Source organism: Lontra canadensis, unplaced genomic scaffold (genome assembly GCF_010015895.1).
Source record: "Lontra canadensis isolate GAN:19392208 unplaced genomic scaffold, GSC_riverotter_1.0 scaffold5, whole genome shotgun sequence".
Taxonomy (NCBI): Eukaryota; Metazoa; Chordata; class Mammalia; order Carnivora; family Mustelidae; genus Lontra; species Lontra canadensis.
The window spans coordinates 14572598-14590642 of record NW_022630999.1 but is presented as its reverse complement, the minus strand read 5'-3'; the positions used below and the strand labels follow the sequence as shown (position 1 = coordinate 14590642).

Genomic DNA, 18045 nt, shown 5'->3' with positions numbered 1-18045 from the left:
GCAATGTGTGGTTAAGATAAAAATATCTTCTCAAGTAAGCCAGGGCATTTTCTCCATGTTAAGCCACAGGATGGAACAGTGAGAGAGAAATGATTTATTGATTATAGTATTTAAAAGTGACTTTTCTGGATCAATTCTTATTTAGATAAGACACAGTGGAAAGTTAAAGCCATTTGGGATTTTGGGATTTGGGGGATCTGGACATAAGGGCATAAAGACAGACATGTGCTCGTCATTGTTTGGAGCAAAAGTCAGGGATACAAAGTTTAGGTTTCTGATTTCATCTAGTAGGATTGAGTGGGGGTGTATTTGACAGAAAGCTCCATATAATAGTGGATTAAACACAAGTGTTTATCTTCCTTCATGTAAAAGAAGTCCTCAGGTAAAGAGTACAGGATGGACACAAAGGTTTCTTCTTTTTGCTTCATTGCAATAAACACTTAGCTTTTATTCAAGTTTGCCTCATGGTTCCAATATTGTTACTGGTGTTCTAGCCACCACATCTGCAATCCAGGTAGTAGGAAGAGGGAAGGGAGAAAGGGTAATCCTTCCTAGTGAACCAGCTCTCTTTTAAGGAATGTCCTGGAAGCTCCCAGCCAATGATTTTCACTTACATCTCCTTCACCACTTCTAGCAGCCAGAGAGTCTGGAAAACACCATTTTTAAGCTGTGTACATTTGGAGCTGCTTATAATATTTGAGTTTTGTTACCAGAGAAAAGAGGAGATGGCTGATGAGTAGCAAACCAGCAGTCTCTGCTACTAGGTGAACCAGACAGAACACAGCTAAAAAACCATCATTTTTCTTGGAGTTATTGGATAATCAGGGGACTAATGGGATAATTTTGTATAGATGCGCCAAGTGTGAGCGCATTTCATGCCTGTGGCCAGAGCCGGGCTGCCAAGAGTACTCTCTAGGGGAAGGGCAGGCTGTTGATCTGTTGAAAAGTCTCATGGGGTATTCATAATGTTGGTGAATTTACCAAAGTTCAGGGTTTGACCTTCATAATTGCGGGGAGTGAAACTTTATTTTTATCAGCACACGGAGACTGAATTAGACTCTTGAAGACAAATTCAAATAACCCTAATTTAGAGGTTAAAAAATTATCATAGATATGGAAAAGCAAAATGTTTATTAATTTGCAGTAAGAAATAACTGTCATAGGGAGCAAAATGCTCACAGAAGCTTGCTTGGTGCACATGGGATTAGAAGGCAGCTGAATGCTTAGTGAAGTCAGGCTAAAGTGAGAATAATGGGCTTGCAGGTCTAAGGGCTCCCCCCCCCCCCCCCCCCCCCCCCCCCCCCCCCCCCCCCCCCCCCCCCGCTTCCTCATCAGTTCTAGTTGGTCCACTGTCTGTGTTGCCTGCTTTTCCCTGTACCCACAGCTTGCCTCCTTCCCTTTAGACTGGGTCTCCCAGCTTGAGAGTTGTTAACCTTCAAGCAGATGGCGGGCAGTCTTGCAGACTTTCAGAAGACAATTTCATTCTACTTACTCCTAAGTTCTCAAAAGAAGCTTCAGTGTAGACCCCATCTGCAGCTTCCAGTAGGCTGTTACATGCACATTTACGGTCAAAACAAGAAAACTAACACAATCTTTTCATGCCAGTCTGGAGCTGACTGATGTGACTCGGCAAAAGGCCTGAACAAGTTAAGATTCGTAAACAGGATGTCGGTGTGTGAAAACCTCAAAAGCCGGGCTGAATCATTCCAGGTACAAGGAGCCCACCTGTTCAGCTGGCACGCACTTGAGACTCAAAGATCCCTTAAGACAACATTGGAGTAGCTGTGCAGGGCTGCCTCGGTCATCTTTCGAAACTGTAAGCTTTGGAGAGATCTGGGTGCATCGCCCTTAGACAGGCTGAGCAGTCTCTCTCCATCGCGTGGTGCCCCGTCATAAATCGAGAGCTTAGTCAAAGAGGAAGAAGGTCTCTGACAGACTGAGAGCAGGTTTATTGGGATGCCTTTCTGCAGCAATCAAGTGGGAAGCACTGCTTTTCCTATCATTTCAGGGTCAGTGGAGATTTATTACGTGCAAAAACCGTAAGTGTCAGACAGTAGGACTAATTCTACTACCTGGTTCTAGACTGGTTTAGTCACCCACCTGAGTTTATTTTGATTTATTTCATGCATGATATTGGTCCTAATTATTTCTAGGGCTGTCACTTTCTATTAAAACTGGTTGGACATAAAATAAAGCATGAAGGGGGTGCCCAGGTGGCTCAGTGGGTTAAAGCCTCTGCCTTCAGCTCAGGTCATGATCCCGGGGTCCTGGGATTGAGTCCCACATTGGGCTCTCTGCTCAGCAGGGAGCCTGCTTCCCCCTCTCTCTCTGCCTACTTTTGATCTCTGTCTGTCAGATAAATAAATAAAATTAAAAAAAAATAAAGCGTGAAGTTTTGTTCAGTGTCTGGGGTGAAGGCAATGTGCTCTGTCCGCATCACAAAGAGAGGAAAAAGTGGGATAATTTAGAATGACAACAGTCAACCATGTCCCCCTAAAATCTTTGAGCAGTTTTCAAAATTAAGATATTTATCTCATTTTGACATTCTTTGAGGTCATAGATGGAATCAAATAATGTCTCCAAGACAGACTTCCCCAAACTAAAACACCATATTCTTTTAGGCTATGTTGGGAAGATTTTCATATGTTTAATAAAATATTGCTTCCCTGGGAGGATGAAGGATACTTTTCAGTTGCGGGTTCCATCATCTGCTACTTGTCAAAATAAACTGTTTATCTTCCAATTTAAGAGTCACCAGTTCTGCCATAGCTGTTGACAGAAGCTTCCTCTCTGGCAATCTTATCTGGTTTGACTATTGGATGGGAACAGCATGAGGTCTAAAATCAAAACAAGTCTCAGGTTTTAGTGAAACTTTTCAGGATACTCCCCAACTGCAATCAGAAGGAATCTCAGTCATCCTTTTGCTAGATTAAAGAGACTTGCAACTATATATTCCATTGGATTTGGAATTTAGATGAAACATATAATACTTTTTTAGTGGTGAGTCCAGAGTCTCTACAATTTCCCCTTTCTTTTCTTAGGAATATAGCCTGGGATTTCTCGGTCAAAATCAGTATATATATGTATATTTTAATTTTTAAATATATTGATTTTTAAACTTTATTTTATTTTTTCAGTGTTCTAAGATTCCAAAATCAGTGTATTTTTAATGAATCAAAATGATGCAAAATGGAATACTGAAAGAAACTTTTTTTTTACTACTTACTTTATTTTTTTTTCTTTACTACTTACTTTCAAAGCAGTTCTATAATTTTAATTAGGTTCCTTTTAAACCCAGTGGTTCCACATGTCGAAGTATTTCTAGGAGAGTAGTCCTGGTGAATGGTTTCTGAGAACCATGACAACAAATAAGTGAATAAACAAATAAAAGCATCCATTTTTTATGTGACTGTAAGAAACCCAACGGTGGCAGCTGGAAATGAGCACTGTGTATCCTCTGAAACCCAGATGAAATAGAGAGATTGAGAACAATCTTTTGTTTTCTGATAGTTGAAGAAGACTCCTGAATAACTCCCCGGTCCTCCCACCACCAGACTGGAAATTGTCAGACTCTCATGGGGGGTTGCGGGGAGGCCACAGCCAAGGACAGTGAGACCCTTCAGGACACTGACTGAATGGCGCTCTGGTCTGCAGTCCTCAGTTCATACCGAAGGGCTTATAAAAGAACAACCCCACGAAACTTATTGTACTTTCTTGTAAGATGTTTTTAAGGATATTCATTTTCAGGGGCTTTGTGATTTGCCCATTTATCGGAATCAGTTGAATTGCTTTTAAACATCACAGACTTCCAGGCCACCACAAGCCCATTCAGTCTGAATGTCTGAGCAAGGAGTCGGGGCAACGCGTGTTACCGAGGGATCTTCTCGGGTCTGATGCAGTCGGTAGGAACTTGAGAACCCTGACACGGCATCCTTCCACACAGATTCCCCCCTAAAAAGTCATCTCCAGGCCCAGTGCCAGCACCAGCGTTCCTGCCTCTGGGCAGATAAGTTTCTTTTTATTTCCTGGATACTGTCATTCAGATAACTGATTGTGTTGCTCTTTTTGCTTTGATTCATGTGAAACAAAAGGGGCAAATAGACTCCTTCTAGCAACAGTGTGAGAAGAAAAGGGTGGCCCTTTGGGTAGGAGAACTCCTGTCTTCATCTTCTCCTTCTTCAGAGGTCTCATTTCCCCCTTGCTTCAGTTTCCTCACCAAATTATTTCTTTATTTATTTATGATTAATTTCTTTTCTTTTCTTTCTTTTTTTTTTTTTTTACTTTTTTGCCGCCTTCACCCATTTCTCTCATCTCCCAACTGCCCATCTCTGGCAGCCACCAATCTATTCTTTCTATCTATGAGCTTGAAGATGCCGCATATAAGAAAGTTCATAGGACATTTGTCTTTTTCTGACTTATTTCACCCAGCATAATGCCCTCGAGGCCCACCCATGTTGTCACAAATGACAAGAGTTCATCCTTTTTTATGATTGAATATTACATATATTATATATATAACATTATATACATATATATGTATATATGTATAATTATGCATTATATATATTGCTGAATATTATCTATCTATCTATCTATCTCACAGTTTCTTTACCTATTCTTCTACTGATGAACACTTAACTTGCTTCCACATTTTGGCCATTGTAAGTGATCCTGTAGTGAGCATGGGTCGGGGGTGCAGATAATTTCTCAAGCTTGTGTGTTCGTTTTCTTCAGATAAATACTTCACAATGGAATTTCTGGATCATATAATATTTTCTAGTCTTAATTTTTTGAGGAAAATTTATTTTTAATCTCACCTTTGGTTTTATCACAGGTATTTTGTACATTGCCTTAAATCCTGTGTGGAACACAGTATGACAGAAATCAATAATAATTACTATCCTAAATATGTGTATAAGCCTTGATGATTCTTTCTTCACTTGAATTGGCGTGTTTGAATGTACTGTTTCTTATTTTAAAAATGTAATTTAGGGTAAAATCACAGCAGAGATCACAGCAAAACCTGATTGAAGGTGGTGCCTGGCTGAAGGTGTGTGTTTTTTTTTTCCCTTTGCGGGTGTGTGAATGGAGTGGGGAGCATATCATCTGCTGTACCTCATTTCCATAAAGACAAGGACATAGTCTTCTAAATTTATTCAGAATGAAATCAGTGTAGTAGAAACAGCAGTAACAGATGTGAAAGACAACTTGATTCCTTGACAAAATCAGTCCTAGGAGGGCAGAAGTGGACCCTAGCTGTGCCCCACTTTACATCCAACTATGTATGAAGACAAAGGTGGCCTCTAGAACATCTTATGAAAACAAAACAAGCAACTGGTAGATCCAAGAAAATCATTTGCAATCATGGTTTGCATGAGATGGAGCAAGCTTGCTTTTAATCCAAGCCAAGTATTTCTGGGTTATTAGGGTGTAGATTCCAGGCTTCTTGGCCTCACCACATTTATGACCTGCAGACACTAAGGCATAGAAGGCACCTTTGCAAACCAAGGGGCCACCCGAGTCACCCTAGAAAGAAGAAAATAGATAGATACTTGGTGAGAAGCTGTTGAATTTTTTCTACCATCAATTACCCACTACTCAAAGGATTATTATGTGGATCCTTGGTTTCTCTGTGTCCTGAAGAGTGCCCTAGATAGCCTCTTACTCAGTGTGCATTGTCTCTGTCTCTGGCTAAGGCAATGATTCTCTCCATCTGTCTGTCTATGTCCCTATCCCTGTCTGGGACCATGTTTCTGTCCATCTGTGGGTTGGTCTGTCTGTCTCTCTCTATCCATATCCCTGTCTCAATCTAGGACTACATATATATATATATATATATATATATATATATACACACACAACCTTTGATAATCAGTGACTATAGAACTTTATTCATTAAGGAATGAGTAGATGCAAAGTTTAAAGGAATCCGCTGAAATGAAAGAAATGTTTAAATTGTGGATTTCATTTTGGCACCCACGGATCTGAAATCAAGTTGCTACTGAGACAGGCCGAAAGGAGAAATGTATCATAGTAAATACATCAACGGCAGGGACTCTGTCTTATTTTTGTTTCCTCGTTTTTGCATTCTCTTGTGATTGAATATAATGCTCTGCACCTGTAGAACACTTTGTAAATACTTGCCCCATGAAGGGATTCCTGAGGACTCAGAACTAAGCGTGTATGTAACTACAATTCTGTCAAAGAAAGTGACAGGGTGACAAGAGGGGGCTTTCTGATCTCAAGAGCCATCTTTGCCTCTGCGGCTGCTCCCATCACCAACCGCAGCACTTAAGGCTCTGTTTGCCCTGGAAAGAGAGGCTGAGGAGGACGACAGTCTTGGGGCACTACAGATACTCGAGGTCTCTGAAAGCATCATGGCCTCCCCTCAAGAAGACTTCATACAGTATGATGTCAATAGTTCATTTTAGTTTCTTAAAAATTAGCAATCCAGCTGTGCTATGTGTCACTTTTAACCACACACACACACAATTTATTTTAATTTTAATTTTTTTTTTAACTGCTTTAGGAAACAAGAGATTCTGGGAAATATGACTCCTGTTCCATTTAGTCAGTCTGTCAACATTATTTAAGAAACACCATCCATTTATTTGAGCTTCTTGAATTTGAGTGTTCCAACACCTTTCTATTGATTACCTACAATGGTGGGTTTGGGGGGACAGGGAGGTGCGGAAGGGACGTTATCTTTTAGTCACCACTAGTGACCTCCGAGTTGGTAGGCTTTCTAAGGACAGGAAGATCCCTTGGAAGAAGACTGTAAAAGTTACCAGATGTAGTCTATCATCCTGATTCACAGACCTTTAACGAGTGCTTATGTGTTGGTGAAGTTCTTATGACTCATTCACATTGGTAGACGAGAAAGAATAGAGAACTTAGTGCAGGAATGGAGAGGAACTCTCTGAAGTCCTGATTTCTGCTTTCCACACCTCTTGTCTGTGCTAGGGAGCACGTGGAGTCTGGACTGCAGGCAACACAGGGTTTGAGATGCCTGGTTGATCGATGGGCTCTTACCTGGCAGGAATCCTTCTGGCCCCTGGCATCTCCTGCACATATCATGTCTTCACTTATAATAGGGTTGTGGTTGTAATAACTTGGGCTGTTGCAAAGTTTTCGATTTATGACCATAACGGTGACTTCACGCAGGGTGTCTGAGTTCCTTAACAAGTGTGGGTCAGTGGCTCCCCAGCCAGTAACCTGGCATTTTGTTCCAGCTCTGATATCATTTTTGGAGCTTGGGTGGAGCAGCTGGACATGTTTGTCAAGGGTTGCAGCCGTGTGAAGCTGACAGATTGAAAAGAGCATAAATTATTACATTCGTCCCCAGTAGTATTCTGCTATTAGTCTGAGCAATGTATGTGTGGTCCCTCTGGTCTAGGAAGGCATCCCTCTTCTTGAATCTACTTTGGTGGTAGCCTGCAGCTATATTTGTGGTTGTTCCTTTTCCGAAATACTCTCCAATCCCTGTAGAGCTTAATGATGCTCGGGGAGGGAGCTTAGACAAAGCAGGAATTTTGCCCAGTCTTAAGCAAACTGGCCTTTGTTCTGCATTGGATGGTTTTCTGCAGAATAACATCCATAGGTCATGACTTTGAGGGCTGAGCTGTTTCCTGCTGGATAAGACCCTTGAGTATGGTCTAGACTAAGTTTGGACTAGACTAAGTATGGTCTAGACTAAGTTATAACTCACTTATGTGTCCCTGAATTCACTTGGTTGGCTTGGCTGTATAAAGGACTTGTATTTTTCATTTGCTAATGATAAAAGCATTTGGGGAAAAAAGCTTTCAGTGGGGATCACTGGGCTTGTTGGGATGTTCCACCTCCCACATATCTGAGCATCAGTGTTGTTTTCCTTTGTTTAAACACAGACCTGATGCAGTTGTGATAAATTCTGATTTCTTTCAAGGCAGTACGTGAAGTAAAAGGGGCCCTTATAGAATGTGTCACGTTTACCTGAAATATGGGGATGGTGCTAACAAAATGCTTTTATGTGGATGAAACATAACGTAGTTCATAACAGCTGAACTATGGTGTATAAGGATGCTAGAGAAATTGAAGGAAGGCAACACTACATACCTTAATCAGCATAATATCATTTGATTTACGATATGATATGATTCTTGAGAATGGTATGAATTTTTCAATCTCATATATTTGTTTGGAGGCCTCATTCTTTGAGAGAGAGTGTGCTCCTAAAATCACTTTGAAAAACTGGACTTTTTCATGCCTAAAAAAAAAAAAAGCAAAGAGAATAGAAGGAACAGAATGAGTCCCGAGGACCCCAGTAGGGAGTACAAATGGTGGAGAGCATATAGAAACAAGGACCATCTCCAAGGCAACCTGTTTGGATTAGGTGGAGTGACAGAGGTCTTAGTGGACCCACGCATGAAAGGACAATACCAAGGGCCAAACGTCCTGCTCTCAGACCCACCCCACCTGAATTCCCTAGTATTGCAAAAGAATATCAGAACTTATATCCTGCTGTGGTGAAAAGGAGTGAAATTCTAATTGAGATCAAGTTTACAATAAAATTAAGTTAATTTATGTAAAAAGAAATTACATTTCTCCAGCTGTGGGTTGAGATGTATACCCACCTTTGTTAATTTTTTAAATTTTGGTAGAATATACATAACATAAAATTTATAATTTAAAACATTTTTAAGTGTACAGTTTTGAGGCATTAAATTCATTTACATTGTTGATTTATCACCACCATCAACTCCAGAGCTCTTTGATCTTCCCAACGTTAAGTGTTTTAATAATTAAAAGGTAAAGACTCAACTCAGCATTTGCTAATCTGGTATATCTAGACCTCACCTCAGGGCAATATGGAGAATAAGATCCATTATGTGGCTGTCAGATACGCCATGTTCTGTCCTGTCAATTAGAAAGATAATCTGGACAAGAAAGGAAAACTTGCCTCAAGGTGAAAAATCATGGCTGATTTGAAATAAAGACACTGTAGGGTTAGTTGCCATTGATAACTCCATTGTGAAGACTTACAGGATAGAAACAGGTGAGTCAGAAAAAGAAACAACTGTTGTTTTGTTTTGTTTTGTTTTGCTTATCTCTGGACATAAAGAGCTCCAGTACCAGTATTTCAATCGTACCAGAATTGATTTGATTTCCTGCATGTCGAACAAAACTACATTTATATCTAGTTATGCAAATAGAAGGATTTTTTTTTTTTTTTTGAGATCTTGACAACACCTTGGGGTGTTTGGCAGACTATAAAAAAAGTCCCATTTTAATCTGTGCCTTGAAGAAGCTGCTTCAATCCTTTAGAGAGCAAGGAAGATTCTAGAAAGACTTACACTTGTTTACATATAACTATCTCATTGTCACTTGAAAGACAGATCAAGACAGATTACAGTAAAAACATCCACACTCATATAAGTCAGACAGAGAAAGATAAATACCGTAGGATTTCACTTATATGTGGAACCTAAAAAACAAAACAAATGAACAAACAAACAAAACAGAAACAGATTCACGGACACGTAGAACAAAGTGGTGGTTGCCAAAGGGGAGGGGTGGGCAGATGGGCAAAACAGGTGAAGGGAATTAAGAGGCACAAGCTTTCAGTCATAAAATAACTCAAGGGGATGAAAAATACAACACAAGGAATTTAGTCAATAATATTGCAACAACTTCCATATCAGATGGTAAGTACACTTATCATTCTGAGCATTTCATGATGTGCATAACTGCCAAATCACTATGTCGTACGTCTGAAACTCATATAATATTGAGTTACTTCAACTCAACTATACTTCAATTCAACTATACTTCAGTTAAAAATAAAAACACACACATACTTCCACATACAGATTCATAAAGATTAATAAGAATTAAAAGGCACAGAAACATACAGAAGAAGGAAGAAAGTATTATTTCAGGTTTGAAGCAGGAGCTCAGGACTATGGTGGGGTGGGTTTGCCTCTGGCAGGACTGTGACTGCCAGGAATGACCACTTTTTGGTTTCTACCAAAAGAGTTTATTTTGGTTTATTTGGGGAATTTCAGCTCTATTGGTTGAAAAGTTTGCATATTGCAAAATCAGGATGGGGATGAAATTTCTCAAAGGATGTGGATCAGATTTCCTAGGATTGATTCAAACTCAAATTCAACATACTCATTAAACCTAAACTGTGGACGGGAGGGAGGGTGGAGAATGATAGCAAATCCCCAGGACTACTGCTTTAACAGAAAAGATGGAAACATGCATAAATAACAAACAAAGGGAGGCTGTGGGGTACACATGCAGGTGGGGAAGATGAATTTTGATTAGGGGATGGATGCTGAGAGCATTTCTGGTTTTCCTCATCTTTTTACTAATGTCCTGGATTAGTTAATGCCTTGGAAATATTTTGGTTATTTTTGTCTCCACTGGGACATGTTAATACCCAGCACAACACAGGCAGACCCTGAATGCTTTCTGACCTTCCATTTCCTGATACGCTTCAGCTAGAATCTGCAATACAAAGGTCAATTTTTCTGCACACTGGATACCTGAAATTACCTGAGCTGAGTTCTAGGATGCCACCTCCTTAGCTAAACCCGGGTTTAAACTCACAGAGATGTAATAATCCCTGTGTTTTTCACTTGTTTATTGTAGGGCTTCTCCACAGGAGGCCTTTGCTGCAGAATTGTCTGGAGAATGACTTAACCTGGAATAGAACTATATGCAGAGCCTGAACCAAAGTGTTGCTCATAGTAATCCTTTTCTGTCTGTTGAAACCTCATTTCCATTGGACCTCAAAAGAGCCTTTCTCAGTGTTGTTCAAGCTGAGGCCCTGTGTAGTCCTCATTGGTGGACAGATTCTTTGGCCAAAGGTGACACACAGGATAAGGAGGGTAACAAGGACTCAAACACAGCTTTTGTGATTCCAAGTCCAGTGTTCCTTTCCACGATACTCTGGAAGCCCCATGCCAAGCCCCTTCAGGCCCCTTATCTCTTCTGCCATTTTGCCCCTGCACTGAGCTGTGTTTCTGCTTAGACCCACCCCCTCCAGGGCTGACAAAGACAGGGTCCTGACTCCCTGGAGGTCTCTTTATTCTGACATGAAGGAGGCTGTCAGAGAGGGGCTGTTACAGTCCCATCCTCGGCATGCCCAGATCATCAGACCTGTGCCTCAGTGACTACCATGGGATGTACAGATAATAACATGATGACATGAACTAACACTTAGTATGTTATTGTGCTGCACCAGGTTTTGTGCTAAGCATCTTACATAGTGTCCCTCATTTATCCCTCACAACAGTCCTGTGAGGGAGGTATTAGGATCACCCCACTTTGCAGATGAGAAGTTTGAGACTCAGGTAAATGACCAAACTTGAGGAAGCCCCACAGTTATTAAGGGGAGGCTCCAGGATGCAAATGCAGGAGGATTGAAGCTCTGCTGGTTTGAGCCCCGGAGCCTGAATCTACACCATTCTACTCTGGATGCCCGGAGCCTGTCTGAGGGCAGGGGGGGGGGGGGGGGGGCCATGTGGAAGGGACTGGCGGAGAGGGGAGGGCTCATCTAATTACAGCCTAGACAGGTGAGAGGAGAGGGTACTCAATGAGGGGGGAAATTCAGGAAGACAGTGAAAAAGGGTTAGTGAGAGTTTTGCTTCTGATAAACTGAAACGCTGAAAATAAGATTAGACAAGCTTTTTTCCCGGTTTCCTTTTATACTTGGCAAAGCAACCAATAGAGGGGAACAAGAGGCACAGTAAGAAGCTGCATGGATGGTTGGGTAGTGAGAAGGGGGCACCCCAGATCTGGCCTCCTTTACCATTTTGCTGAGAGCAGAGGCTGGAGTTAGTAAGCTGTTCCCCCGGGAAACTTGGGAGTACATTTGTGGGAAGCCACCATTAAACTATTTCATAAATATTTTGGATTTCATAAAGCTTAATATTTTTCCAAGCACCAATCCGCCTACATTTTTACACCCAAGTGTCCTGGAGAGGAAATTTAATCCACATCTTCTGGAGTTCTTTGAACTCTGGCCATTTAAAATGGTATTTAACAAGAGTTGGTTTTTCCTTTCCCTTTCTTTCTTTCTTTCTTTCTTTCTTTCTTTCTTTCTTTCTTTCTTTCTCTCTCTCTCTCCCTTCCTTCTTCCCTCTCTTTCATTCATTCATTCATTCATTCATTCTAAGAGTTCTTTTCCCCAATTTGTCAGTTTGAGGACCCATTCCTCTTGAGTCAAGTTCACTTGACAAAATTTTAAATTCAAATGAATAATATTACTTACTTTTGGATAGCACTATATGGCTTGTGAAGGAATTTACACTCTGTGTTTTTGGCTTGGGGGACAAAAAAAAGGAAAGTCTTCCAATTTATTTCCTTCTTTCTATCTAGGCTTTCTTGAGCATTTATAAGTCAAGGTCTGTGTCTGGGGAGCTTAGAATCCATTTGAATGTATGCCGTAAGGATATCTGAAAATGTGCATATTTTGAATTGAATGAACATTTCTTGATAGTCACCCTCTGCTTCTCTAATCCCCAGGAGACAAGTACTCTGAGAAGGTTAGAGGTGATGGTGACATGGGGGTGATTTCTATGGCAGCTAACACCCCATTTGAATGAAGTAGCTTTATTAAACTGGAAATCAGTAGCTTGCTATTTAGAAACAAAACAGAAGTTCTCACTTTGTGCAGGCCTCAAAATTTCTAAATCTGTGATTCGTCTTATTAAAATGGAGGTGATAGACATGGAGAAGCAAGTTAATTCAGCTGTTCCATAGCCTGGAGAGCAAACCATTATGGTTAAGAGATTCTTAAGTGAAGTGTTATAATGTTTGCAAGAAAAGAAGGCCCCATCTCTTCTTGGCTTATTCAGGCAAGAGACAGAAGAAAGAAACATACAGACAAAAACAACAAAAATAAAACAAAAACCAAACCTCCCAAAACCAACCGGTAAACAAAGCAAGAAAAAACACCAAATTGGTTTTCTATGGCTTTTCCTTTTGCAAAGGTTGCAGCACCCCAAGGAGAGCTTGGGACTTTTTTAGCTGAAGTAAGATAATCACAGACTGAAAGGTACTTTGAGAAAAGCTATACTCTAAGTATCTCAGAAAAATAGCTATTTCTTTCCTTATAGAAATCATCTATAACTTCTTTTTCCCCCTATCTTTTTCTGCCGGGAAGTTTGTTGCCTCCTTAGGGCTGTGGGTTGTGATTCCCAACCTATGTGCCTCAGGCCTCTGCGGAGGGAGGCGGGGCAGAGGAGTTACCATAAGGGGTCTAAACATCCATTAACAAAGCAGGTTTCTCCCATATATAGCAATAACGGCTGCAACTTATTTGTGTTTACTATGTGCTAAGCACACTAAAATATTTAAATAGATACTATTTAATCCTCCAAACCCCATGAAGCAGGTGCTACTATTATTATTCCCCTTTCATAAAATGGGAAAGGGGAGATGCAAACCCAGGCTGTCTCACAAGGTCAAGAAGGCTGCTGCTCCAGTCACTACTGTTGCCGCCTTCCCTGGCCTTCCACAGAGGACTTGGAACTGTCCAATGGCCTGCCTGGGAAAGGTGGCCCAGCTTTCCCTGAATAGGAAAACCCAGAAAATGTGAATGGGCAAGAAGGTAAGTTGACTCCACCAGCTGGTCTGTGATCACAGAAGCTAGGGTAGATGAAAGTCTTGCCATTCACCACAGTGTGGACGGACTTAAGAGGATGGTATGTCTGGAGAAATAAGCCAGAGAAAGACAAATACCATAGGATTTCATTTATGTGAGGAATCTAAAAAACAAACCAAAAACCCCTAATAAACAGAAAAAAATTTAAAGAGAGAGAAACAGACTCACAAAAATGGAGAACGAACTGGTGGTTGCCAGAGGGGAGGGTTGGGGGGGATGGGCAAAATGGGAAAATGATTAAGAGGTATAAACTTCTAGTTATGAAATAACTAAGTCACAGGGCGGAAACCTACAGCACAGGCAATCAAGTCAATAATATTATAATGCCCTCCATCGTGGTGAGCCAATCATAATGTGCATAATTGTTGAATCACTATGTTGTACATCTGAAACTAATTTAATAGTATATGTTAACTCTATTTCAGTTAAAAGAATCTACGTATATATGAGTGAACCGTTATTCATACCCTTTCATATTACATCTGTATTCATCAAACATGACTGTGCTCCTTAAACTTAGAATGTTAAAAAAAAAATTCTCTCCCAGGAGAGGCGAGCTTCTCTTCCAGCCGGTGGAGGTCGAACGCACAAGGTCAGAGCAGGTACTCACCGGGTGCGGCAGTGGGAGGCGGACAGCACCCACAGGGGGTGGATCAGCACGCCTCCACAGAGGTGGTGGCCGCGGTACTGGATGGAGGCCATGAATGGCCGGGAGTGTGGCGACACTTCTCGCCCTCCAATAATCTCCATGCCGAAACCTGCAGAAGAAAACCCAAAGATTTAATATGAAAGACCCAAGCAGATTATTTCATGTAATTCTTCTTCCGACAGTCATTATATCATTTCCAAGATTAAAAAAACCACCCTACAATCACCTATAATAGCTATAATAATTTTACCAATAAATACATGTAGAGTACACTTAATAATATGTAAAATTATATATAATATGTAATATATAATTTAATAATAATATAAAATAGCATAATAAGTATAATAATTTACAAAACAGTTTCGAGGGATAGACATGGTGGGGAAAAATTCTCATTTCTAAGTAACAACACAATCACTAGAAATTCATCTGATGCCCAAATGTGGTAAATCTAGAAGATACTTACACTCTGGAGTCACATAAGCCCCAGCTGTCAGGAAAAACAGAGAAAAAGAAGAAAGCTTCACCATGTTAATGGCTTTGATTGAAGAAGCCCAGATGAAGTTTTCTGATGGTATTGGTGAAGGAAGACGATTCTGAAGACTGAGCTTTGACCTTGAAACTTTTATCTTTCTCACCACAAGTGTTTCAGACGGCAGTGGCGGAACTTGAATCTTGGTTTTTCACACTTATGTTTGAAAGTGTTAATCCATTTGAGAAGATCAGATCTATGCTTTGAGCGCTTTTTTTGATGTATATGCGACAAAGAACTCATTTCAGAAGTGAGCCCTCTTCAATATCTATATGAGCACTCATGTTATACATGGTGAAAGAATAAAAAATATCTAAGCCATAAGAACCTAACGAAGTTGCAGACAGGATCCAAAGATGTTCACTGCTCTATAGCAATACTTACTATTTTTCCTGGCAGAAAGGGTGCCTAGCATATTGAGTTTCCCTCTATTTTTCATGTGGACATAGATTTATTATGTAGAGAAACATGGAATTTCGCACAGATCGCAGTTGCATTGCTCTAAGGCTTAGCTAAAGCCTGAACATCATCCAGAAAAACCCATATGTTTTGTAGCAAACTTATTCCTAGTCATACCATTTACTCTAAATTTGACCAGATTCGGGCTAATTTTAGTTACATTTTTGGGAAATTTCATAATGTATTCGAGAGGAACATGGGTAACATATTTTTAATTCCGAGTGTCTCCTTTACTCATTTTTTAATGGAAAATAATCATGTGATTATCCAGGGCCTTAATAATAATATCTTTTAAAAATGAAAGATTGCATTTTGTCATTCTCCTCAGGAACAGATGATAAATGTATTGCCAGGCTTTCTATGGTACTTTCTCCTTCACGATCAGACTTAAGATTCTACAAGATTCTGTTTGTGTTTCTTGCTGATCAATGGTACAAATTTTATAAAATGAGTACAAATAGATAAATCTGGCACTGGAACCTCAATCCAGAACTACGAACCAAAATTTACCTTGAATTCACAGGCCTTATTTTCTTTTTTCTAAGATATATGCATCCTACCCTCCATTTTTTTTTATAAAGGAGAATTGAAATCCAGAGCTATCATCCTTGGCAGATTGCAAGAGAATCCTACCAAATTGTTGTTTTTTAGCATAAGACAATAGGAACAATAATAAACAATATTATAATTGTGTATGATTGATTATGATTTAATTATATATGTGAAGTGTCTTAAATTATTTCTAGATTCTCTTTACATGATCATTTATATACTTTCATGTTTTCTTATGTCTGTGAAGAAGGCAGTTCAACTACTATACTCAGGTTACAACTGAAGAAAGAGTCTTAGGGATGCTAAAACTAAAGTTTCCCCAGCGTGTAACCGGGACCAAATTATTTGCCTGACCTGGAATAACATGTATGTTAATAAACATGTCACCAGAGCACAGAATTTGAAAAATAATCCTGTTTTCGCTTTACAAGAACACAGCAATAGTAAAGCTCTTCTGGGTGTTAAATAAGTAGAATTAACAACAAAATAAATGCAGAGCAGTGGCTTCCTGTTGCAGAGTCCCAGAGGGTGAGACAAGGAGGAGCCGGATTAAGAAAAGCCACAAACTTCATAAACGAAACTTGTTAGTTCCAGCCCAATGTCCTTATGAATTTTCAAGTCATCTTTGTCACTGCTCATGTGCCTTAGGTAGATCCCACCTCAGCCACTTTCCTAAGCTGCGAAGTGGACCTGGTGATGCCAATTCCCTACTATATCCCCGTGATGGTGGGGACATCGGGGAAAATCGCGTGTGACATGCTAATGTGTTCTGAACCTTGAGGAGGAAATGGACTGTGTAGGAGACAAAGCTTCACTTCTGGAGCGGTCGGGAGGCATGGTTAAAAACATCTCTCAGCTGCTTATTTCTGTGTAGTGAGGACTAATATCCAGTAGCTTTTTACAAATTGCTAAGCATTTTCAACTGAATTTCCAGGGAGGTGGCCGTCAGTCTGGTTTTGTGGACAAAGACTGGCTAGAGATTACCAAGCTAGCAGGTGGCAGGGTCGGTTTTTCAACCCTTAGGTGCTGACCCCAGGCTCCTCATTGCTTCTCACCTGACCACATGTCTCCCCCACTTCGAGAAGTCCCTGGGTTTAGATGTGCTAAGAGACAAACTGGCGCTGCAGAGGGGGAAAAGGGTTTAGCCATATATGCCGCAATTAGACATGGGTGAGATTTAGTTCAATTGGGAGAACAGTGTCATAACTCTTTCTTGTAGCTGACCTGGAAAATTCTGAGAATCAATCTGGTTTATAGTAATGAGTTATTTGCTTTTGGCTTCAGACCGATGCACCAGTTAATAGTATCATTTGTTATTACATTCAGGATCCTGGATTTGAGAAGAGTGAGCTGTGTAACATGATGAGCTCGGCGATCCAATTTATTTCTGGGTGTTGGTTTTGTTCTGTTGAGTCTGCTGTGGGGAGAGCCGTGTTTGCTTTGGATGGTTTTTGCAGCAGCTGTGCTGGGCCTAGCGAGGGTGAGGAGGTGCTCCTCGCTGGACCGGCTTCCCGAATCGGGGACCTTGCAGTCCCCCCTTGCTGCGTGGCGCTCAGCGGTCCTCATTAGCCGCTCTTGGAGATGCTGTTTCTGCGCACAGCGTTTTTGTTTTCTTTCATCCCTCCCCTCTCTTTTGATCCTCCGATGTTTTGAGAGACCTTTATAGATCTGCCCAAAGACCATGTGTGGCTCTCTCAGTTGGGCTGCTTTCTTTCCCAGACTAGACACCTGCTTCTTCACTTTCATTAGCCGTGCTCTCTAAAGCCAGGTCACTCAGAACACAGCCCCAGAACTATCTCTGTCCGTGACCTGTTCATTACCCACCAGGGGCAAGCTAAGGACAGAAACTGAGTATCAGTTTAAAAGCGGTTATAGCCATTTATCAGGGTTCCATGCTAATTTATTTCAGTTAATGAAATGCTATTTACTATCTATTCAGTGTAATAAAATAGGGCATATAGTCTTGATGCCTTTTATAAAATTTAAGTTTTCTATTTACTTGTGTTGCATTGTGTAAAAGTACCAGTCCACCAAGGACTAACACTGAAACCAAACAAATTAACAACAACAACAAAAACCCAAACACACCTGGTCCTCCCCGTAGGTAGTTTGACCAGGCCTCTGTAGACACAGCTGCAAAGCAGATCTGTTTCAAACTCTTTCCTTCTCTTCCCTTTTAGCCTCCTCTGAAAAAAT

At 40.6% G+C, this 18045-nt stretch overlaps 1 protein-coding gene across 1 annotated transcript; it reads right to left on the bottom strand.

Moving 5' to 3' along the window:
- Positions 1-5139: 5139 nt before the first annotated feature.
- GZMK (granzyme K) lies at positions 5140-14939 on the bottom strand. Its single transcript, XM_032851475.1, has 5 exons — positions 14773-14939; positions 14265-14412; positions 8095-8245; positions 7033-7302; positions 5140-5526 (listed from the first exon to the last, which is right to left on the bottom strand). The coding sequence occupies exons 1-5, from the start codon at positions 14834-14836 to the stop codon at positions 5353-5355; spliced, it is 807 nt and encodes a 268-aa protein (XP_032707366.1). The 5' UTR covers positions 14837-14939; the 3' UTR covers positions 5140-5352.
- Positions 14940-18045: the final 3106 nt, after the last annotated feature.

What these genes read in the sequence shown, in the direction of transcription:
- GZMK (XM_032851475.1), bottom strand. Translation starts at nt 14,836, where the DNA reads ATGGTGAAGCTTTCTTCTTTTTCTCTGTTTTTCCTGACAGCTGGGGCT. An exon ending in GGCTTATGTGACTCCAGAGT is followed by an intron (nt 14,413 to 14,772) that starts GTAAGTATCTTC and finishes TTTCTTCTGCAG; the next exon opens with GTTTCGGCATGGAGATTATT. An exon ending in ATGATATTATGCTGATTAAG is followed by an intron (nt 7,303 to 8,094) that starts GTATGTAGTGTT and finishes TCAATCTGTCAG; the next exon opens with CTTCACACGGCTGCAACCCT.